The 20882-nt window shown below is 50.6% G+C and overlaps 1 protein-coding gene across 3 annotated transcripts in view; it reads right to left on the reverse strand.

Moving 5' to 3' along the window:
- DAAM1 (dishevelled associated activator of morphogenesis 1) overlaps positions 1-20882 on the reverse strand; it is a 95031-nt gene that overhangs the window by 6640 nt on the left and 67509 nt on the right. For 2 of the 3 annotated variants that reach the window (XM_064659481.1, XM_064659478.1), the window contains 15 exons: positions 20600-20666; positions 20153-20270; positions 19901-20039; positions 19472-19530; positions 18962-19149; positions 18340-18639; positions 18118-18225; positions 13930-13959; positions 12443-12546; positions 7115-7199; positions 6235-6341; positions 4259-4347; positions 3850-4018; positions 2966-3073; positions 448-508 (listed from right to left, as the gene is read on the reverse strand). In XM_064659481.1, the coding sequence (XP_064515551.1) occupies positions 448-508; positions 2966-3073; positions 3850-4018; positions 4259-4347; positions 6235-6341; positions 7115-7199; positions 12443-12546; positions 13930-13959; positions 18118-18225; positions 18340-18639; positions 18962-19149; positions 19472-19530; positions 19901-20039; positions 20153-20270; positions 20600-20666 (1732 nt within the window). The remainder of the gene's footprint in view (positions 1-447; positions 509-2965; positions 3074-3849; positions 4019-4258; positions 4348-6234; positions 6342-7114; positions 7200-12442; positions 12547-13929; positions 13960-18117; positions 18226-18339; positions 18640-18961; positions 19150-19471; positions 19531-19900; positions 20040-20152; positions 20271-20599; positions 20667-20882) is intronic. The other variant, XM_064659479.1, reaches the window with a different exon arrangement.

The raw sequence follows: 20882 nt of genomic DNA on the forward strand, positions 1-20882 counted from the left end.
TAAGCTTTTAAGCCAAATCCTGCAGGAAAGCTTGTGGGAAGCAGGATAATTTAACAAGACGGTGAGTCCTTTGGGATACTCCACCATTTCATCACCATTCCAGCTGGGTTGCAGAAGTGCTCTCCAGCCCTCTGCGGTTTTACAGCCGAGGGGAGCCCCCTCTGCACATCACAGGTCCTCCATGGGCATCATCACGAGGCTTACTCACCCTCCCTTGATGTATTAAGATATAAACCATGCACGTGCCTAAACACACATGGTAACTTCAGTGCCAAAACAGCCCTGAGAGGACAGGAGCACGTGCAGGGCAGGAAGGAAAGGCAAACAGATCTCCAGGATGTGAGATAAAAGCAGCTTTGCTGGGAGCTCCCTTGCCTGCCTCCCCAAGGAGGGATGCCGTCCTGCTTGGAGCCAGGCTGGACTGTATTTTATTTAAGTAATACTCACAGTCTCCACTGCTCTCAGGCCGCTCCTCAGAGTGTTTATTTCTTTCTCCAGCTCAGTCATGCTGTTGGAAATAGCAGGATGTTAATTTTCAGCCTTCCCCAGAAAATTTTACAGCTCTCTGACCAACCTGACTGTGTTTTTCCACTGAAAAGACCCCAACACTGCACACTTTGCCTCTTTTTTGCAGATCAGCATGTCTCGAGCTGCAAGTCAAGCTGACAGCCTCTAAGCTGGGGCTATCTCAAAGTGGCTGCAGTTGCTTATTGTAAAGCAAAGCACTTTTCTGTATTTTTAATCAAGGGGACTGTGCAGGTTTAGCAAGCTCAGCAGCCTCCAGCCTTCTCCAAGCAAAAGGACAGCTCAGGAAAGGGCTTTGCTGGGCACAGATTCCTCTCCAGTGCCAGCAGCAGATGGGCTCATTGTCCCAGTGCACAGAGGACAGTTTTACAGGGTGCCAGAGCTGGGTGAACATCAGGCAAAGCATCTTTCCTAGCGGCGAGGCTTTCACAAAAGGAGACAGCCCAAATATAGAGAAATAAAAATAAATCATCACGTCTGGCGCTGACTTTGTTTACACAAGGCTCAAGCCCCCGATGAGCTTCGAATTCAAGTGCTTACGGGTTCCTACCACTGCATCTGAGGGGGAGCTTTCTCACAAAGGCTCGATGACCACAGGCTTGATGCCTTTCCAGGGGTGCCTGTGCGAGGGCTGGGGTCCCTGGAATTGCTGACGCTGGGTCATGGGGCAAGCATTCCTGGCAGGTTTAGTCTGGGAAAATGCAGTTTTGGGAGCCCTGTGCTCCAGCAGTTCATTACTAGCGGTGGGGATTGACAGAGGCGGCAATTTTTTGCTTCACAGCTGCAGGGCTGGGGGGAATTCAGGGTTTTCCAGAACTTTTTGGTTTCGCTCTGGATTGGACCAAACCCAAATGTTACATATGGTGTCCAGTTTAGAGCAAAATGATAAAGTTTAGGGGGGTAAAAAAAAAACCCTCTATGCAGACGTTTTCTTTCCCACACGTGTGTCTGTACAACAGCTGCAGATACATGGGCATGAGAAAGCAGGAGTCTCCATGGGAGAGGAGCATGTCCTGCTCAGCTGTGTTCTCAGATGATGATGCCTACAAACTGAGCACCACACACTCATAGAATATCCTGAGTTAGAAGGGACCCACAAGGATCCTTGACTCCAACTCCTGGCCCTGCACAGAACCACCCCAGGAATCCCACCATGTGCCTGAGAGTGTTGTCCAAATGCTCCTTGAGCTCTGGCATGCTTGGTGCTGTGACCACTTCCCTATGGAGCCTGTTCCAGTGCACAACCACCCTCTGGGTGAAGAACACTCTTCCTCTCACACCAGGATTTGTCCTGTCATGGGTTTAATCCCGATGGCTGATGATTATTTTACATTTTAAACGTGAGGATGCTTGTTTTGTGCATTATACATCTTCCTTGGGAACCCACCATCACTACAAGAGATCTTTGAAACTAGAAATACCCTCGAGCCACTGTAAACTCCATTTGTATTTCATGGAATCACAGAATGTTTTGGGTTGGAAGGGACTTCAAAGCCCATCTAGTTCCAACCCCCTGCCATGGAGAGGGACACCTTCCACTAGACCAGGTTGCTCCAAGGCGTGTCCAACCTATCCTGGGACACTTCCAGGGATGGGGCATCCACAGCTTCTCAGGGTAACCTGTTCCAACTGCATCTTTTCTAAAAAGGGGCAGTTTCAGGCCCTTTTCCTGTCCATGGCTAACAAGAATATGGGCTGGCTGCAGAAATGTGTGATCTGTGCTGCTCACATCCCTGGAGCAGCAAAGCCCATAAGCTCCTGCTGAACTTTAAAACCAAAACAGAGCCTCATTGATTTCAGAGGTACTTCAGCACATACTTGAGGGCTTTGCAGGGCAACAGCAGATTCCTCTTGCACTTAAAGGTTCATCATGTGCTTAAGGGCTTTGCTGAGCAGGGGCAGCCTGCTCCCAACAGGTCACCAGGCAGGATTTAAAAGCTGGTTGCACACACCAGAAGCTCCACGTTGGTGGTAAAACAAGGAGCAGGCAGGACCTGGAGGCAGGTGAACCCCTTGCAGGGCTGCCTGGTCCTGCCCATGCTGCAGGCAGAGCCTCCCTGCCACAGGAAGATAAATAGCTGCCCTTTATCTGCAGCCACACCGCAACCGCTTCCTCCCGGATTACTTAACGTACCATTAGAAATTAATTAAATGCTTCTGCGGTGAGATAACAACAGGAAACGGCTGCTCCAAGCAGCTCTCCTCCCTCAGACTCAGAGGTTTAGAGCCTTTGCTGCAAGGGCTGTGATTTAAAGTCACCAGGTGATGTTTGCTTCTGTGTCCTGGGCATGCTCTGGTATGGCCACAGCAGGGGGTACAGCCCAGCAGCCAGGATCTGGCCAGGAGCATGAGCTGGGGTGGGGTGACATGGAAAGGCAGTCTGAAACGAGGGGAGAGGTGCTCCCAGAGCTCCCTAAGTGCCACCTAAATCTCTGCTTACTTGACTTTGGCTGCCTGTGGGATGTCTCGCAGCTCCTCGTGCAGGCGGAGGACTTTGGGATATTTCTTTTCAACGACAGTGATGAGATAGTGCAGAAGGGTGATGTTCCTAGGAGAGAGGAGCAGCGAGGTCAGTGTGGCAGCACCATGGGGAGCCGAGTGCTCAGTCAAAAACCCTGGTTAAATCACAACCCTGGTAGTGAACTATTTGAGAACTTCTGCAAGGATGCTGCTTGCTGCCTGTCTGGGGACATGGGATGAGTCTGTCCCATGAACAAGCGCAGTGCAGAGCAGCCTGGTCCCTGCAAGCAAGGATCCTCCACAGGAGGAACTCAGGGCAGGTGACTTCAGCATCACTGTTCCTGTTCTCCACTGTCTTTACTGATGGATGAGACCAGGCAGGTTTGAGATCTGACCCAGCTCCTCTCCCTCTGAAGGTTTGAGACCCTCCCAGCTCTTCTCTTGCATGGAGCTTGGAAGGAGACAGCAAACCAGGCAATGGCTCTGTGGCAGCTTGCAGGGGTGGCAGAGGCAGTTCCCATGGAGAGAAGCCCCTGGGAACCCTTTCTCTGGCTCTTGGCTTCTCAAAGGGGTTAAAAAGCATTTGGAAGATGATCCTCCTAATCAGCCTTGGCTGAAGTTTAGCCAGGCCAGGAAGGAAAGTCCCCATCAATCCCTATAATGATCTGCAGCTCAGCTTCCCTCGAAAGCTGTTGTGCTCAAAAAATGGACACTCACCTCACTGGATATGCCAAATTGGGCAGGAGAAGGAGGGGACTGCTCCCACCCACCCACTTCCCAGAGGCAATGCTAATGACCCCTCCATTCCCCCAGCATCCCTGGGGCCTGCAGAGGCCACCACGCATAAGGGCAGGGGCTGCTCACTTGTCAATGCTGGACTTGGTGTCCGCGATCTTGTTGAGGCTGGAGATCTTGAAGCCGAAGGCGTTGCCCCTCTGGCCCTTGTTCATGTAGTTCCCAAAGGCCAGGACCACCTCCAGCAGCTGCTGGAGGCTGCTGCTCTGCAGCACTGCCTTGGAGCCGGCACGGATGGCTGAAAGCAGAGAGGGGTGGGACATTACCCCCTGCCACAACAGCACACCAGTCCCTTTTTCTTGCAGCAACCCCTTCAGTACCCCCAAAGAGAGACCACCAACTCCCTTCCCCTGTGTCACTGTGTCACTTCCCGTGTCCCCTCCATGCAGACCAGGCTTGTCCTGGCACGGAGGGATGCTCTTCCTACAAGTGCTCCCTTGTGCTGGCACAGAGTCCCTGAGCAGGTCTGGTCACTTGCCTTCCACCTTGGGTTTGACTTCAGCAACTCTCTCTGCAAATTTCTTCTTGAAGTAGAGGGATTGCAGCCTTTGCTGATAATGGTTTATCCTGGGAAAAAAAAAAGGAGGTGCAAGTTGAGCTTTGCTTGCTCCAGGGCAGAGCTCTGCTGCTCTGCTGCTCACAGCTGTGCTTACAAAGCACGCTTGAGCCACGGTGATTAAAAAATAATGACCCCTTTTCTCCCTGAAACTGTGCTGGGATGGGAAAAAATGACAACTGAAGCTACAGCTGTCCTGGGGTGGATCCAGGTGGGTTCTTAACCACATGCTTAAGCCTATCCTTAACTCAGCAGGTTTAACAAGTGGATTTTTACACCCTATTGATATGAACAAACTGTTCTTTTACAGCCACTCCTTAGTAAACGTGCTGATGAGGTCTGGGCTCCCCATGGCTTTGTGATGAGCTGCAGCTGGACAGAGGTTTGCCAACGACCACCACTAATGAAACCAGACCTTCAGATCCTCAAAATGATGGCCTGGGCTGGAAAGCCCCTTTCCTGGGCAAGTCAGGGATGGCTCTGCTCATGTCATCTGTGTTTAAGCTAAACAAGATCTCACTTGTATGCACATGGCAATCTGATTTGAGTCATTTGGACCAAGGACCCATGGGAGACGTTCTCAAACACAAGGCAATGGGCTACACTGTCATTGCACTAATCAGAGGTGACAAAGACATCACACTCAGTTACAGACCACAAGGCAAATTAAAAAGCCGTGCTGGAAATCAAGGAAAATATTTGCATCAGCACGTTGTGCCTTCCAAAGGATGAAGGCATGGGAGCAACACTTGGGCGAGAGACTGTGAAGAAGAAAGGTGACCTGCGACAGGAAAGCTAATTCTGAGCATCATTCAGCCCCGAAGGCTCAGGTCTGAACTTCACAGCTCCATCCTGCCTGCCTTTGACACTCAGCAACCACACGGCACATCGCCCCGGTGTTCATCGGCGCGTTTCTCAGGGAGGACGGGAGCATTTCTATTTTTGATCTCCCAGTGCGAACTCAAATTGTAAAACTCGCTGACCTTGCCAACAAGTGACTTGCTTGAAGTTCAGTTAAGAGATTCAAAGAGCTCAGTGCTTACTTTGATTTAAATAAAGAGCTTCAAGATTTTAAACTGGCACCTCTAGAGGATGTGCATGCAATAGATAAGGTTATTCATCCCTGAAGACTTCTAAGTCTTAAATGATTGCTACCAGGAGCAGGAAGAAATGACATTTCCTTTCCATCTCTCACATTCTCAGGAGCCCCAGGGATGAGTCAATTCTGAGGTGAGGACTGGGATTCATCTACACAGCAGGGCAAAATGTACATACATCAGGCGCAAGTACTCATTAGGATGTGATCGTGTGAAGGGGAAAAGGAGCATCATGTTATCACTCAAACAGCACTGCTCACCTGGGCCATGATGCAGATCACAGAATCATAGAATCATAGAATGGTTTGAGTTGGAGAGACCTTAAAGATCATCTAGTTCCAACCCCTCTGCACTGTGAGGACACCCTCCACTAGACCAGGTGGAAAGGAATCACAGAATCATAAAGGTCAGAAGAGACCTTCAAGATCATCTAGTCCAACCATCAACCCAGCACCACCACAAACCATCTTCCCCAAATGAGAGGGGAAATGTGTTGAGACATGACCTGGGAAGCCAACACCTCACTCCAGAGGATCCATCTCCCTATCCCTTTACCCTCCTCTGTCCAGCTGCTGCTTGTCTGGGATGCACACCCTGATTCCAGGAGCACAGCATCACAAGTGATCCTTATGAGTGGGAGAGAGCACCTTGCTTGCCCTCCCATCCGTCTGGCTCATGCATTTCTTGATGGGAAAAGCAGTAAGAAGGGCTTATTTCCCAAGCAGGTTTTCCATGAAATAGCCACCTCCCAACCAGCCTGTGCAGCCACTGGCCAAAACACGTGTCCCCTGAGGCACCAACCTGCTCATTTCAAAGAGGAACCGGTCAGCCTTGGCCATGCGGTCCAGCTCGTGCTTGTGCTCTTCCAGCAGGTCAATGTCACCCTTTTCAGGAACAAACTTCAGGAGCTAAACAAGAGAAAGCACAGTGGTAGGTGTGAGGTCTATGCACAGTTTTTCAGGAGCCAAATGGTGATTTATTTCCTTGAATTTACTACCTTTACAGCATGTACAGACAGTGACCCCAAGGCACCTGTGAAATAAGTGTTATCGCTGTCCCTGTGACCTTCCTCCCTTTACTCTCACATTAGTGTCTCTTGCCTCTGCCCTGCCATCACTCTGGTTTTACAACAGATGTACTATGTCTGCTCCAAGGTTTCAACATCAGCTCTGCCAGAGGAGATGTCAGTCAGGGACTCTCATTTGCTGCAACTCTACTTATTTGCAGATGGAAATTCTGTGCAATGAATCCTCCCACGTGCAATTGCCAGCTCAGCTTTAAGGACAGGTGAATAATGTGTTCCAAAGGGATTCAGAGGGGGTGAAAAATGGGATTCCCTTTTTTACCACTGTACAAACACTGAACAAGCTTTCAAAAATAAACCTCCACGGAGCACAAACTTCAAGCTGCAGTCACAAAACATGGAACTTGTGCAGCATAGAGGTTCTCAGGGCAGACCTGAGTACAGGAATGGCACGTGGAGGCCATGCTGCTCCCAACACTGATGCTGCCACTGAGCTGCTTTCCTGCTGCCCTGACCCACCTGGGTGGTTTTTCAACATGTGGTTGTTAAATAATTTGGGGCCTGACACTCTCGAAGCCACACTTTGGTTCTGAGCACCTTGCACAGTATCATCTCAGCATGAGGCAACCCCAAAGAAACATGAGACACGCTGCCCACCTGCTCCAGCATGTCTTTTGGGAGGTCCTCCTGCTCGTCCATCGTCAAAATTGCTCGTTTGATCTCCTCGTTTGAGAGTTTCAGCCTGGGAAGTGGAGGGGTAGGAGAGTTATTCCCAGCCCAGCAATCAGGGAAGGTTCCCTTACACACCCATGCAACATGAACAGCTTAACTCCCAGCCAGCAGCAGCAGCATCACAAATAACTCCATACAGTGTGTTATGAAGAAGGATAAGAAGGATGTGTAAGAAACGTTGTAGGACTGTGCTCTGCCAAGGCACAGCATAGCACAGAGCAGCAGCCCTGGCCCTGCTGCAAATGGGGCCCAACCCCCTGCAGCCAATTCCCTCACCCCATTTTATGTAAGTATTGTAAGTAGTATACTGTACACATATTGAAAACATCCAACTTTCATATGTAGCTCTTGCCTGCAGCAACGCTGCTCCTGCAGTGCCAGCACCCCTAAATGCCATGGCGCCAGTGAGGGTTCATGGTCCCACTGGCAGCACAGCCCAGACCAGGCTCAGCAGTGCAGCTCAGCACTGCTCCTGAACCCGCTGCCACAACCCTTCAGGAAAATTTGGCCAATTTCTACTGCTGTTCTTGGATTTAAGCATTGCCTCTCCCACCACCTTTGGTTGGAGTCTTCCTCTAGGAAAAAATGAGAAAGAAATCCAGAATTCAGAGAAGCAGATGCTTAGCATCCCAGGAAACCCATCAGTTTGGGCTTTTTTGGAGGGGTGGGGATTTGGTGTGCTTCGAAGTGTAAGAAGCTGGAAACCAGCCTGCCCTCCACCTTTTTCTTCCTTTGCTTCACACAACAGGAACTGAACACGTAGCCTCAAACTGGAGATTTCTAAAACCACAGACCACTGTATCACAGTGAGCACCACCAGGCTGTGCTTCCCTGGCAGTAGTTCATCCACCAGCAGTCTGCACTGAGCTGAGGCAACAAATAGATTGAAAGACACCCTCAGCTCCTCCTGGGCTACAGAGCCATTAATTACAGTTTAATTCGTCTGCAGCACTCCTCGTAACCGCTCCCTGCAAGGACTTTGATTGCAAAACCACACATATTCTTCTTCTTTGCATTGTGGTCGATAAAATAATTTAAATTCAAAAGAGGGAAAGCCCAGAAACTCCTGCAACTCTGTTTGCCAACATCCTCTCCCTCGCCCAGAGTGCAGTGATGCTTAAAACCATTGCAATATTTAGTTTTAAAAGAAATGAATCCCCTGTACTTCCACAAAGGGAAAAGTCAAAGAGTTGAAAAGACCTGTTCATGGGCTTTAGGGAAACCCATGGGCCCAGTCTTGGCGATCAGTGCTATTGAGGGATGCTGAAACACTGGATGTGGTTCAAAGGAATGAGCTGAAACCAGAAACACACTCTGTGGCAGGATGTGAGACCCTGGAAATCAACCTGATCAGCAGATCAAAAAGAAGATCAGGAGCTGACTTGATCACTCTGAGTAATTAAATGAGGAGGATGTTTTTCATCCTGTGTCTCTTCAGGGAGCAGACAGATTGTGGAGCTGGCTTTTGGAAGCTGAAGCTAAAGCAGGAAGGGTCCTGGTCTCTAAGACCAGTGTAGCAAGGGCTTGGTTTAGCTTGAAATCTTTTGCTCAAGACTGAAAGCGAAGGATTAGCTTTATCGAGGCAGGTGGATCTTACAGACCTGGTAAGTAAATATTCATTCCTTATGAGCCCAGGTTTCTCATCCTGCACTCAGTCCTCTCTCACCTCCTGCTCAAGGGAGCACCCTAGAGAGGGTTTTCTAATTAAGGAGTGAGTTAAAAATCTACCCTAGCCAGGGGAGGAAGCTCAAAGATTGTGCTGAGCAGCGACCAGGACAATTGTTGGGGTTGTCATACAAGGAGCAAACCCAGGAAACATGGAAAATGTCTCCTCTGCTTCTTGCAGTGACGAGCAGACCCATCCTAGGGTCACCCTACCTGTCCCATACGAGGGCAGTGGCTGGGATGGAACATGACCCGAGGTAGGATATGAACTGCAGGACTCCCTTTTCACCCAAGCAGCAACAGGAATATGCAGACCACCAACATCGCTCTCCACTCCAGTGAAAAGCAGACACTGGCTAAGTTTGGACATTTAGAGGGATCCCTGGGAAGCAAAAATGCTCCTGGGAGAAGGGGGTGGGCAGGCAGCTGCCCCTCATCCATAGCTAACACCTAGAGCACACACTTTTACCATGATCGTCTCCAGGAGGGTGGTGAAATCGAGGGTGACTTTTTTAAGCCCTGCTCATTGAAAGCAAAGCCAACAATCAAATACGTTTAAAAAGAAAAGAGGTTGAAAAAAACCCCACTTTTCTCAGGAATCATCACAACCCAGTGCCAAGAACAAGAGCCTGCCCCAGCATCGGCAGAGAGCAAGCGCGGGGCGCCAGAAGAAAACAGCTTCTCAGACAATTCGATGGGAAAGGGGCCAGTGAAAGCTAGAAGCTTATCTATAACCACAATAATTATCATTGTTGGCAGCAGCTGTCGAACGCGAGCCGTCTGAGAGGAACGGGGTCACAGGACTTGCTGTCACAGGGATTTAGAGCCGGCAGCCCGACGATGCGAAGTGACAGCTCGCCAGCCCGGCGAGAGCGGGGCTGTTCTGCGTGGCTTTTGTCGAGCCCCGCAGAGGACGTAATAAGTGTGAAGGGGGGAAAAAACCCGAATTCCACCGGGAAAGGGGACGCGCCCTCCTGAAAAGCCACATTCATTTGAGAAAAATGCTTCGTGTCGCCTCGCAGGGAGAGGGGAATCAAACGAGCCATTCACCGCCAGCGCGAGGCGGAAAGCGATGGAGCAAAGGGTGGATTTGCATCTGGCACAACGCAGGGCTAAAAATACACATCCATGCACGGGGAGCAAAAAGCAAGGACGTGGTGAGTTAACAGAGGAAGACACGACAAGGCACTGACATCGGCAAAGCATTCTCCGAAAAACAGAAGAAAAAAAAGCAAGCGTTAAAAATATTCTTGTGCTGCATTACAAGCCGGAGGAAAATCCAGTGATCTCACTGCGCAGTAATTTCTCCCAAAGCAAGGGAAACAGGCAAAAAAATAAATCTACAGAGAGAGATAAAGTATCTCACTGGCCGTAATCTTTCCACGCTGTGAGCCAGACAATGCCTGGTGAGCTCACAAATGTCTGGGCTAAATCAGGGGCCAAGCCTGCAGGTCCTTTCGCATGTGAAAGTCTGCTTGGCCCTGTGGTGGCCATGAGAGCAAGGCGAGAGGGCAACAGCCCAGCTGCCAGACTAGTCCCTTTGGAACACTGGGACCAGGGAACCGCTGGTCTGCCCAGCTTCGGGATGGGCAGCTGGGGTGGGCAGAGATGAAAGGATTTGCTCAAGGATGCACAGAATCTGCTGGAGATGCAGGGGCTGTACCTGAGAAAACTAGAAGGATATTTGGGCTTTATCCCTACACTGCCGTTCCTTTTAGCCACTTGGCATCAAGAGTAGATCACCCAAAAGGATTCTGGGGAGAGATACTCGATTGTGGTCCTGGGAGCACCATGGGAAGAACCCCAGAGCACTTCCAAAGCAGCGCCTGGTACAAGTCACTGCAACCTCAGAGCCACCTGTCCCTGCAGGGCCCTCATGCTGCGGGACAGGCCTGGGAACAGCCATGTAAGAGGCCTGGGGACCATCCTGCAGAGCAAGTCTGATCCTGCTTCTCCCCTAGGAAATGACCCACAGGGGAGGGCAGGCAGGCAGCAGCCTCTGCCATGCCCTTTTTGTGGAATTAATTACTGGCGATTCGTTTCCAGCCATTGCTTTCTTGGAAGAGAAGGGTTTGCTGGTGAGATGAAATTGAGACCTTTACTCAGTAAGACGTGCAAGATGCCTTTGAAGTTAAGTGCTCGGGTCTTTCCCCTTCCCACCAAAGGAGCTATTTGTGTGCTTAACTTTCAATTACACACTTAAAACCTCTGGCTGAATCACACCTAAACCCACTCAGACTACGCTCAGCCTACGTATGCCGGGAGCACCCCAGCCAGTGCCCCGAATCCCATCGTTTTACTTGCTAATAGCTGGCTGCCACAGACATACTCATTTGCCTGCTGTTTTAAACTCTGCTTTCATCGTCATCCCTTTTTATTTGGACTGCTAGGAAGCACGAAAATCCCCAGAAGCAGCCCGGAGCAGAGCCAGCCATAAACACGGCAATTTTACCCCCGAAACGCTGCGGCACACGTCTCACTGCACTCATCGCTCCCGCTGCCCACGGGGCTGCCAACCACCCCTGGGAGAGCTGGAAGGAGCACCAGGGACTGTGAGTTATCCACCCAGAGGTTTTTGGTTTTTTTGCAGACATCAGCCTCTCCGTGCTTTCTAGGGAAGGAAACCAGCTGGGCTGCCCAGACAAGGCACCATCTCCACCAACCCATGGTCTGGGAAAACACAGAATTTGGGCGCCGCGGCTGCAAGCCCAACCTGCCAGCAAGGCTGCTCCATCCTGGCCAGCCCTGGGTGGCACAAAAGCTTTCGTGCTTCCAGGCAGCACCATGAATATTTCTGAATGAAGCTAAATTTTGCTGCTGTTGGGATCTTTTTTCTTATTGTGTGAGTTAGAAACAAGTTGCATTTTCTGCTGCTATTTGGGTGGGTTTTTTTGAGTAGCTACACTGATAGTTCATCCTTTCAGACCACTGCAGCCTGGCTTCCCTTTTCTCAGGAGTTAGTCTTATTGGTGTAGTTTATCTTGCTAAAAAAAGGTCCTTTTTATCCTCTTGGCAGCAATCTGGGGATTGGATTAAATTGCTGGTAGCAGTGCTGAGCCCGCCTGGCAAGGAGTGTGAGGGAGTCTGTCATCCCAGTGGGGCTGGGCAGATTAGGAGAGGCACATCCCCTTCCTAAAATCTGGATGTGGAACAGGGCACTGTGTGGGCAGCAAAAGGCCATGGCTGAACTACTGCTGCTCCCTACACCTTGGTGATACCCAGTGCCTTACCCATCTCAACAGAGACCCTCTTCAACTGCCAGCAAAGAGTAAACAAAACCCAGGCTGAGGAAGATAAGAGATGAAATCAACTCTCTTCCGCCCCCTGTGAAGGCTCATGGGGTACCCCAGCCCCTCGGGGGCTTTTCATGGACACTAAATTGCCATGTACTCCGTTAATGGCACTGCCCCTCTATGTCACCATGCCATGAACGATGTTAGGCTATAGCTGGGTTCAGGTGTCACTGGCTCTCCTCCTGTCCTGGCTCCTGTCATTAACCTCTTGCCAGGTATCAGGAGCACCCCCAGCCCAGGGCAGGGTATCAAGCAACCCTCCACCCCCCAGAGGACAAGAAGGCATTAACCATACCTGGAGAGGAGGATATTGCAATTCTGAGCTCTCCGGCCGTCTATGACCGAAAGCTCCTTGACTTTATGCCGGGAACTCAAAGTGTCATCGATAGCATCTTCCTTCTACAAAAAAAAAAGAGAGGAAAAAAAAGAAAAGCCTGGAGAAAAGCCATGGAGCAGCAAAGACATTTAGTACTCTCAGCACATAGCAGTGTGATACACAACGGGCCCCCATTAATCAGGAGTGTCACCACGGGTTACGGGTAAGACCCACTGCCTGTAAACAAAACACAGTAAGTCATTTCATAAACCAGAGCTGGCTTTGAAGCCACTGGTTAGAAATGTAAATATTTTCTCAGACAGGGAAGATTTAAAAATCTGCAAACACACAGGCGCTGCTGAATAAATAAAGCCGGGCTTTCTTAGCATACATACTTGTGATACTTCATTAAACCCTCGCATGAAATATCTCATTACGGGCTGCTGCACACACTCAGCATCACTCTTGTTCCTCACCCCTGCTCCAAACATCTGTAATCGCCCTTCATGCATCAGTCCTCCAGAGCCAGCTAACCAACACAGGCTACCAGACTTGCAAAAGCAATCTGCAGCTTTTTCAGTGAAATCCTCCCCAAATAAGGGATTTGAAAGCAGGAATCGGCAGAGCATAAGCACCTACATCTCCTAAGCAGCTTAAACACGTTACCTCCAAATGAATAACAATATTGTGGTTGTGGGCAAATGGACAGATCTACACAACAGCAGTTTTGCAGAGTTGCCCAAGGGGTTCATGTTGCCCCAGGTTTTAATTTACCATATTGCATATTTTAGTAAGGTTAATCAATTAAAAGCTGGCTATTCAATCCCTCTGGAAGGAACACAACCTGGAGCTGCAAGGTCCTGTGTGTTACAGATCTGCACTAAACATCCATGAGTGTAGGAGACCTGGCACGTGGCCACTGCACAGGTTGAGAGTGGGCACAGAAATTCCCATTTTTTTATGTTTTTTTCTTGTTTGAATGAAAAATAACCCACAGCTATGGGAATTGCAAAGCTGCTGGGACAGGCAGCACAGAGGTAGATGACGGAGAGTGAGCCCCAAGTCACCCAGCACCAGCTGCCCCTCTCCCGTGCCTTGCCTGCCCTGATCACAACCAAGCAAAGAGCTTCAACCCGTGAATTTATTTCCATATTTTGTAAAGCAAAAATAGCCAGGGGTAGGAGCTTCTCTGTGTTCAGCTGCAACTAAAAATTCAACCTGTGGACTCGGTCACCGACTTTTGACCTCAGGCCAGACAGCAAAGAGGGTGTCTTCTGACTTACCAGCCTCCCCAGCATCAACTTTCAAGCTGCTCCTCCTGTTGCTCTTTGTACCTCTCTGATTCAACCCCGTCTGCCACACATTAACCCCCCTCAGGAGTGCCCACGTGCCCCGGTGTCCCCAGCCCCGCTCTTGCCCTGCCCTCGCCACTCGCACGCGTCGGGGTCCTGGAGGTGCTCTCTTACCTGTCTGGGGTTACCATTCAGAAAGAAGTCCTACAGCCATAGCAGAAGCATGGAAAAAGGCAGTAAAAACACATGCAGTTCAGTGATCTCGGTGAAACCAAAAGGAATCAAAGCACAGAGAAGTGGAGAGTGCAACATGGGGAGGGCTTGGCAGCACAAGGGAGGCACTTGGGGGTGCCAGTCCCAAAACAGAGGGGATGCAGGTGAAAATGTGGATTAGAGGATGCGCAGAAGGGGAGAGCTGATGGGAGAGGTGGCTCCATGAATGGCTCAGGCCAAGGTGCTGGTGTGCACAGAGGTGAGGAGGGGACACGGGATGAGGTGGGAGGACGCTGGCCAAGCCCTGCCACTGGCCCAGAGGCACAGAACTGCTCAGCCTGCCGTGCAGAGGAGGAAAATTGCTGGTTCTTGCACATCTGAGGGACTGAAATGCCAATGCGACTGCCAGGAAAAACAGGGCTTTCAAGTGGAAATAAGGAGAGGCTCATCCCGGAGCAAATCTGGCCACAGCAAAACTTTACTGTTTGCCATGGCAACACATTTCGCCTTGACTTCTCCTCCGACAGGGACATCCCCCCTTCTCCAGCCTGGCCAAATGCCACCCTGATGCCACACTGGCACCATGTTCCCCAAAGACCTGGTTGTCCTGCTGGGCTGCCCCCGCCAGACTGGAAGCACGTGCAGTAGAGCTGGCATCACACACATGGGCATACACACACATGAAGGTCTTCCCTCCTCATTCCCTCAGCTGAGCTGTACCTATCAGGAGCCTTGTGGCTAAAAGTCTCTGGTTCAGCTAAGGTTAAGGATTGGTATTTCATAAATTAACCTCTTCCCAGCAGTCTCCTTTGTGGGACAGGCACAAAGCACACCCATGAGCTGCAGTGGGTATCTTCTTCTTTGTTTAACTGGTCCCTAATTAGGAAGCCTTCCTTCCATTCTGATGCTCAGACTTGTCCCTGGCTGCTGGAGAGGAGAAGGACATAGTGGCCTCCTCTATTAAGGTAGAGAAAAAGCTCATTACAAAACCCCTCCGTCTCTGCCTCAAAGCAGCCTCATCCCTGCCCCTTTTTCTTGCAGGGATCGTTTTCCAGCCTCTGCTGCAGGATGGTATAAGACAGAGCAGCTTTAAACATGCAGTCACCATCCCCACAAACATTTCCCAGCCCTGCTGTCCCTGGCCCCTGTACAGGTCACTCTCCCTTGCACAGAGGAGCTGGAGGCTTTCCTTCCTTCATCCTTTTTTGGGAGATGAATTCTTTCCCAGCTCACTGCTAAGCCCCCGGTTCAACAACACGTATTTTTTCCACTTGGCCCTGACTCTTTTACATCACTCACCGCTGCAGGACCTGCCAGGACTGCCCTGGCTGTGTCACTGCTACTTATCAGCATCACTCCCAGCCTCTACCCCCTTGCAGGCTCTCAAGACATCCCTGACAGAGGCACGAGCCCCTGTGTAGCACATGTAAGCCCCAATGGCCCTGGACTTGCTTTTCTCCATCGATGCATTTACATCCTTACAGAGCTCCCCCCAGTCCCATGCCACGGCCTGAAACTCATAGCTCTTGTTGGTTTTTCTATTATATCTATCAAAATTGGTAAATGCTGGCATGGTGCACAGCTGCAGGGTTGAGCCCTTCTCTGGGGACAGGGACATCAGCAAAGCCTCAGCAGGGAGAACAGGGAGGATACGGGGCTCTCCTGAGAGAGGAGATGAGACAGGGATGCTCCCAGGCTGAGCCCCAGGAAGCCCAGAGGGTTCCTGTCCTCCCCACATGGAAAGGGCCTTTCCAGAAAACTGCAGAGCTCACTTTACAGCCTGCATTTACATCCCAGCCTGTGATGTGGGAAAAGCATTTAAAGAGATGCTTAAAATTAAGTACATCATTAAGTCCCGGGTCTGTGCAGTACTTAGGGATTCCCAGGTGCTACGTGGCAATAAAACCAGCCAAATCCCAGCACCAGCAGCCCCATAACAGCCATCTGGGGGTGGTCAGAGAGCTCTCTGCACTGCACACACCTCTGCCCACTGTCCCCAAAGCCTGCTGGGGCACTGGACATAGGGATGCACCACTTTTGCAGCCCTGGTTTGCTTGGGGCATGGGCAGACAGGCAGCCCCATGTCCTGAGGATATCATGTCTCAGGACAAGTGAGAGGCATGATCACTGAGCAAGTGGCTCAACACAGAGAATAGGCAGGAGAAACCCCTGCTCCTCCCCTGCTTGTTCAGGACAGAAACCAACTTCTGCAAGAGCTTGGTAATGCTGTGAGTTATTAAGGAATTAGTTCATTGTCCTTCATGGACAGCCTGTTCACTCCTTGAGCCCCACACCATGTATAAAGTGCCCTGTGGTTCGCCTGTGTTACAGAATTACAGAATGGTTTGGATTGAAAGAACCTTAAAGACCATCTAGTTCCAGCTCCCCTGCCATGGGCAGGGAACGTTCCACTAGACCAGGTTGCTCAGAGCCCCATCCAACCCAACCTGGAACACTTCCACTTTCCTTTATCTCATGGAGCACATCTAACCCTGCGTGCTGGTGCGTGCACTGCAGCTGCCTGCAGAGCTGTGCTGCCAGCAATGTTGGGGCATGCAGCCAGGCACCCCCTGCCCACGCTGGGACTGCCAGTGGGAGCACTCTGGGGACTTCAGGTAGGCAACCACATCCCTCAGTCCCAGGGACATGCGTCCCATGGCTCCACTCACACAAAACAGTGCTACCATGAAGCCAGGGTGAGCCTCAAAGAACTTGTGCATTACATTCCCAAGGGTGGTTCCAGCCCCAGCAGCATCTCACAGGTGGGACTTCACCTTGTCTTTCCCATATGCCTTCCAGATGCTCTCATAGCATCTTTTGCCAGTCCTAACCCAGATCCTGGTTCCTGTGTTCAGCTTCCTTTTGGTCCTTATCCCATCCAGGGCGTAAGCCCATGTCACAGCTCTCCTTTGCAGCATCTCCCTGTTCCTGCTGGTCCCAAACCTAACCAGACGCTTCACCCAGCAGGACCTCAGCCAAGCCAAATTATTTTTAAATTCCTGCCTGGCAATAATCCACATCACACCAGGTGACTCATGGACTCGGGCAGGCAAGCCGGAGGGCAAACCGTCCCGCTGACACACAGGTTTCTATTCTTGCTCCTCTTCCATTTCCATTTCTTGTCCTCAGACATGCCCTCCAGTAGACATGAGTCAAGCTCCAAAAATGCCGAGGGAAAGACAATGCTGTGGTCACCTATTCCCAAAACACTGGGGCAGCACGTACTCCTGGTGGGCTACTCTTGGTATTTGCCCTGCTCTGATCCACCCTGATCTTTCCCTCAGTTAGCCTCTGGAAGAGATTAAAATCTCGCACTGCTTAATGAGCTTATGGGTCAGGTCCACTCCTTCCCAGCACCGTCCTTCCGCCTGAGCCTGGCACAAACAGACAAGCTGTTCTCTTCTCCCAGTAATACAGCCAGGTGTTCAGCAAGTGAACATCCTTTTTCAGCGTCTCTCCTTGTTTTTCCTCCTGCCTTCTTGAAAAAGTCATTGCTTTTGCCCATTTTCATCCTGCTTGAGGTGAAATAAGTGTCTAATTTTCCCTGTGTGCTTTGATGCCTTCCAAACTGGGGCTATACTGCTTGAACAGGAGATTAAAAAGCAGAGACTTTTGCCTGCAATGACACTATTTTGGTTTGGGATTTTTGTTCAAAGCTCACATTTTGCTCTTGGCTCACTACAAAAATAAAAGAAGAGATCCACCCATGGTAGATGTGGGCAAAACTTAGTCCTTCTTGGCCAGAGAGGGATAGAAATTTTCCACCCAATACAGACACATGGAGCAATTGCTGTTAAGAGCAATCCAAAAATATTACCCAACTGTGGCCACATCTGGGGGTTATTTTCATACATTCTCTGTCTGTTTTTTTTTTGTGTTTTTTTGGTGATCCATCTTCATGACACACATGGTCAGGTGTGTGGGCAGGGGTGAAATCAGGCACACCGAGCTGTGAACAGCCACCTCGCCACAAAAGGCTCTGGCATGTGGATGAGAGGATAAAGCAGATCGAGCTCATCTGGCAAACACGGTGTGAGTATGAAATAATGGTGGGAGATGTGTTTTGAGACCACAGGTGAAACCACATGATCCCATAATGGTGGCACCTTGCCCAGGTCCTCACGTTGCCCACCCCGGGCCAGCCGTTACCTGCTGTCTTTGGTAAGCGGAGAACGTCCTTTCCAGGTCTTCGAGGTCCAGGATTTTGAACACTTTTGTGTCATCTATGTTGGTCCAGACGGTGCCTGCCAGCTTGTTCTGCAAGACAGTGGGAGCACTGCGGGCTGGGAGTCCCCTGCCCACCTGCCCTTACATCACCAGGTGGCCATCCAGCACCCCCAGCTTCACTGACGGAATTATTGCCCAGCTTACCTCTGGCAGCTTGGACCAGTTGAAGGATTTGAGGGCGTTTGTCGGCTGAGGGATGCTCTTCTTCTTGAAGGCCATAGGTGCTCCGAAGGAAGGCATCATCCCACCCAGGGGTGGGGGTCCAGGGGGAGGTGGGGGACCACCTGGAGGGGGCGGTGGGGGAGGCGGTGGGGGACATCCCCCTGGGAGTGGTGGGGGGGGTGGAGGGGGAAGAAGAGATCCAGGAGTTGGAGAAGGTGCAGGGCCACCAGGAGCTCCTGGTGGCATGGGAGGTCCTCCAGGGCTGGCAGCACAGATTGCCCTCTAAGAGAGAAAGAGGAGGGGGAACAGGTCATATGGGGCTAGGGGACACCACCTAAGAAACACTCCCACGCTGATTTTTAATCATTTTGGCTAGAATTTAACCAATAGAGGAAGCACTCAAAGGCTTCAGCACTCCTGACTGAGGTTCAACGCATCTGAAGAGGCAAAATCACCCCAACAGCAGGGACAGACATCTTGGTGGCTCTCCTAGCAAGCATCTTTCTCAGTTCCCCTATGCAGCTCAGCCTCCTGGAATCACCCCATAGCATTTGCAGGGGGTTTGGGACTGAGCCCACAACAGGGAGTAGGTCTGAGGTCTCACCCTGCTCATCTCGTGGAGCTGTGCTGTGAGATCTGCCACTTGCTGCTTGACCTGCTTGTGCTCGCTGGACTCCTTCTCCAGCTTCTCCTTCATCTTGTTCAGTGTCTGCATCATCTCTTCCTTCTCCTGGGCCTTGGCATCACACTCCCGCTCCTTCTTCTCCAGCTTCTGCTGAAGCTCAGTGTGCTCTGAAACAGCCCCATGAGACCACTTTATGGTGACTAACACTCCTTTTTGCTAACAGCAGCCTGCAGGGGACTAAACCCCACATTGCCCTGCAGAGAAGTTGCACAACTGAGAAAAGGGAGCCTTAATAAACCATTTAAGGTCTCTTCATGAAAAAATTGTTATTTGCTTTGCCCATTTCCCTTGTCAGCCCCATGGCATGGTATTATCTCAGCCCCTCAATAAAGCCTGCAGACACATGTACAAATAAATGTATAAATACATGTCTATGTTAACTGTTTAGCTAAGGTTAAAGTTGACGCCATATATGTCTCCATCACTCACCTTTTCTCATTTTTTCTGCTTGCTCTTTCCACTGTTTCACTTCATTTTCATTGACTAACCTAAAAGGAAAAGACATGTAGCACATGAGACGATCCTACTGCAGCAAACAAGTGACCATCATCAGCAAGAAAAACGACTGAGCTTCCAAACTGATATATCTAACACCTCTGCTCTGCCTCCTCCCCAGCAGGGTTTTGCAGTCTGGAATGCAAAATTTAGCAGTGAACATGTCAAAACTCCTAAATCTCAAGTATTGCTTGCAAGTGCTACCTATCAAAATGGATGTGCTTCTTCTACAAGGTGGGGTTGTAGTGAAGTCAACTGGGAAGTAAACAGCTCCAAGGATGTTGGCTTGTCCAGCCGAGGAGCAGGAACATCACTGTGTGACAGTCAGTGGTGAGTAAGGAACAGTGGCACTTGAGCACTTACATTCGGACAACATTTTTAATGTTGAAGTTTTCCAGGGGAGTGGCGTCGGGGTCCTGCCCTTTGTCACTCTGGATGACGATCTGCTGCACGATCCTGTCGAGCAGCAGCCAGTACTGGACAGTGTTGCCGCTTCTTTTATCTGCAGGGGGGGAAGATGGGGAGAGACTGAGGTGAGCAGCAGGGAGGCCGTGGCGCCCCTGGGTAGGACGTGTGGGCTGCCAGGTGGGTTTCCTCGCCTCTCCCGGGACTCACAAGGCATCTGGAGACAGTGGTGCAGGATGGACATAAAGTGCGGGTACGCCTCGCTGTGCGTCAGCCTCTTCCTCGTCAGCTCGAACATCTGAGTCGCACTTTTGGTGTCAATGTGGACCTGTGGAGAGAAGCAAAGCAAGGTCAGGCCATCAGACCGACAACAGCATCGCCTGTTTCCCAAGTCTCAGCTCCAAACCCCACGAGTCACCCCCACTCCACGCTGGATGGACAGACAAGCCCCACTGCCCAGCGAGGGGCAAAAACGCTGGTCGGCAGCCAGAGAAGAGGGATGAAGCAGGCTCTAGGACAGAGGTTGGAAAAGGAGACAGATTTCCAATCTCCAAACTTTATCCAGAAGTTCGCCCTTCATCCCAGGCCGTGTGGGCGATTTTAAAAGGCAGAGTGATGCCGTGTGCCAGCGTCTGCAACAGCAGCGTTGGTACTCACCAGCTCAAATCTTTTGGCAAACTCCAGTTCGTCTTCATTTCTAAGCATTTCGAAAAAATCTAAGTGCCTGAGGAAAGAAAGGGAAAAAAAAAATAGACTGTTAAAAGCAGATACAAGTGTGACAATTAATAAATTGCAGGCAGTCTGTCAGCAGCCCAGAGACAAACACTGCTTGAACCATCAACATGGATCTTCAGTCTCGAGTGCCCAGTCACTACAGCCTGTCCAAGAAGCCTTTTGGGATGAGAAGGAGAAGGGCATCATCCAGGCCCCTGATGGCACA

Source organism: Pseudopipra pipra, chromosome 6 (assembly GCF_036250125.1).
Source record: "Pseudopipra pipra isolate bDixPip1 chromosome 6, bDixPip1.hap1, whole genome shotgun sequence".
Classification (NCBI taxonomy): Eukaryota; Metazoa; Chordata; class Aves; order Passeriformes; family Pipridae; genus Pseudopipra; species Pseudopipra pipra.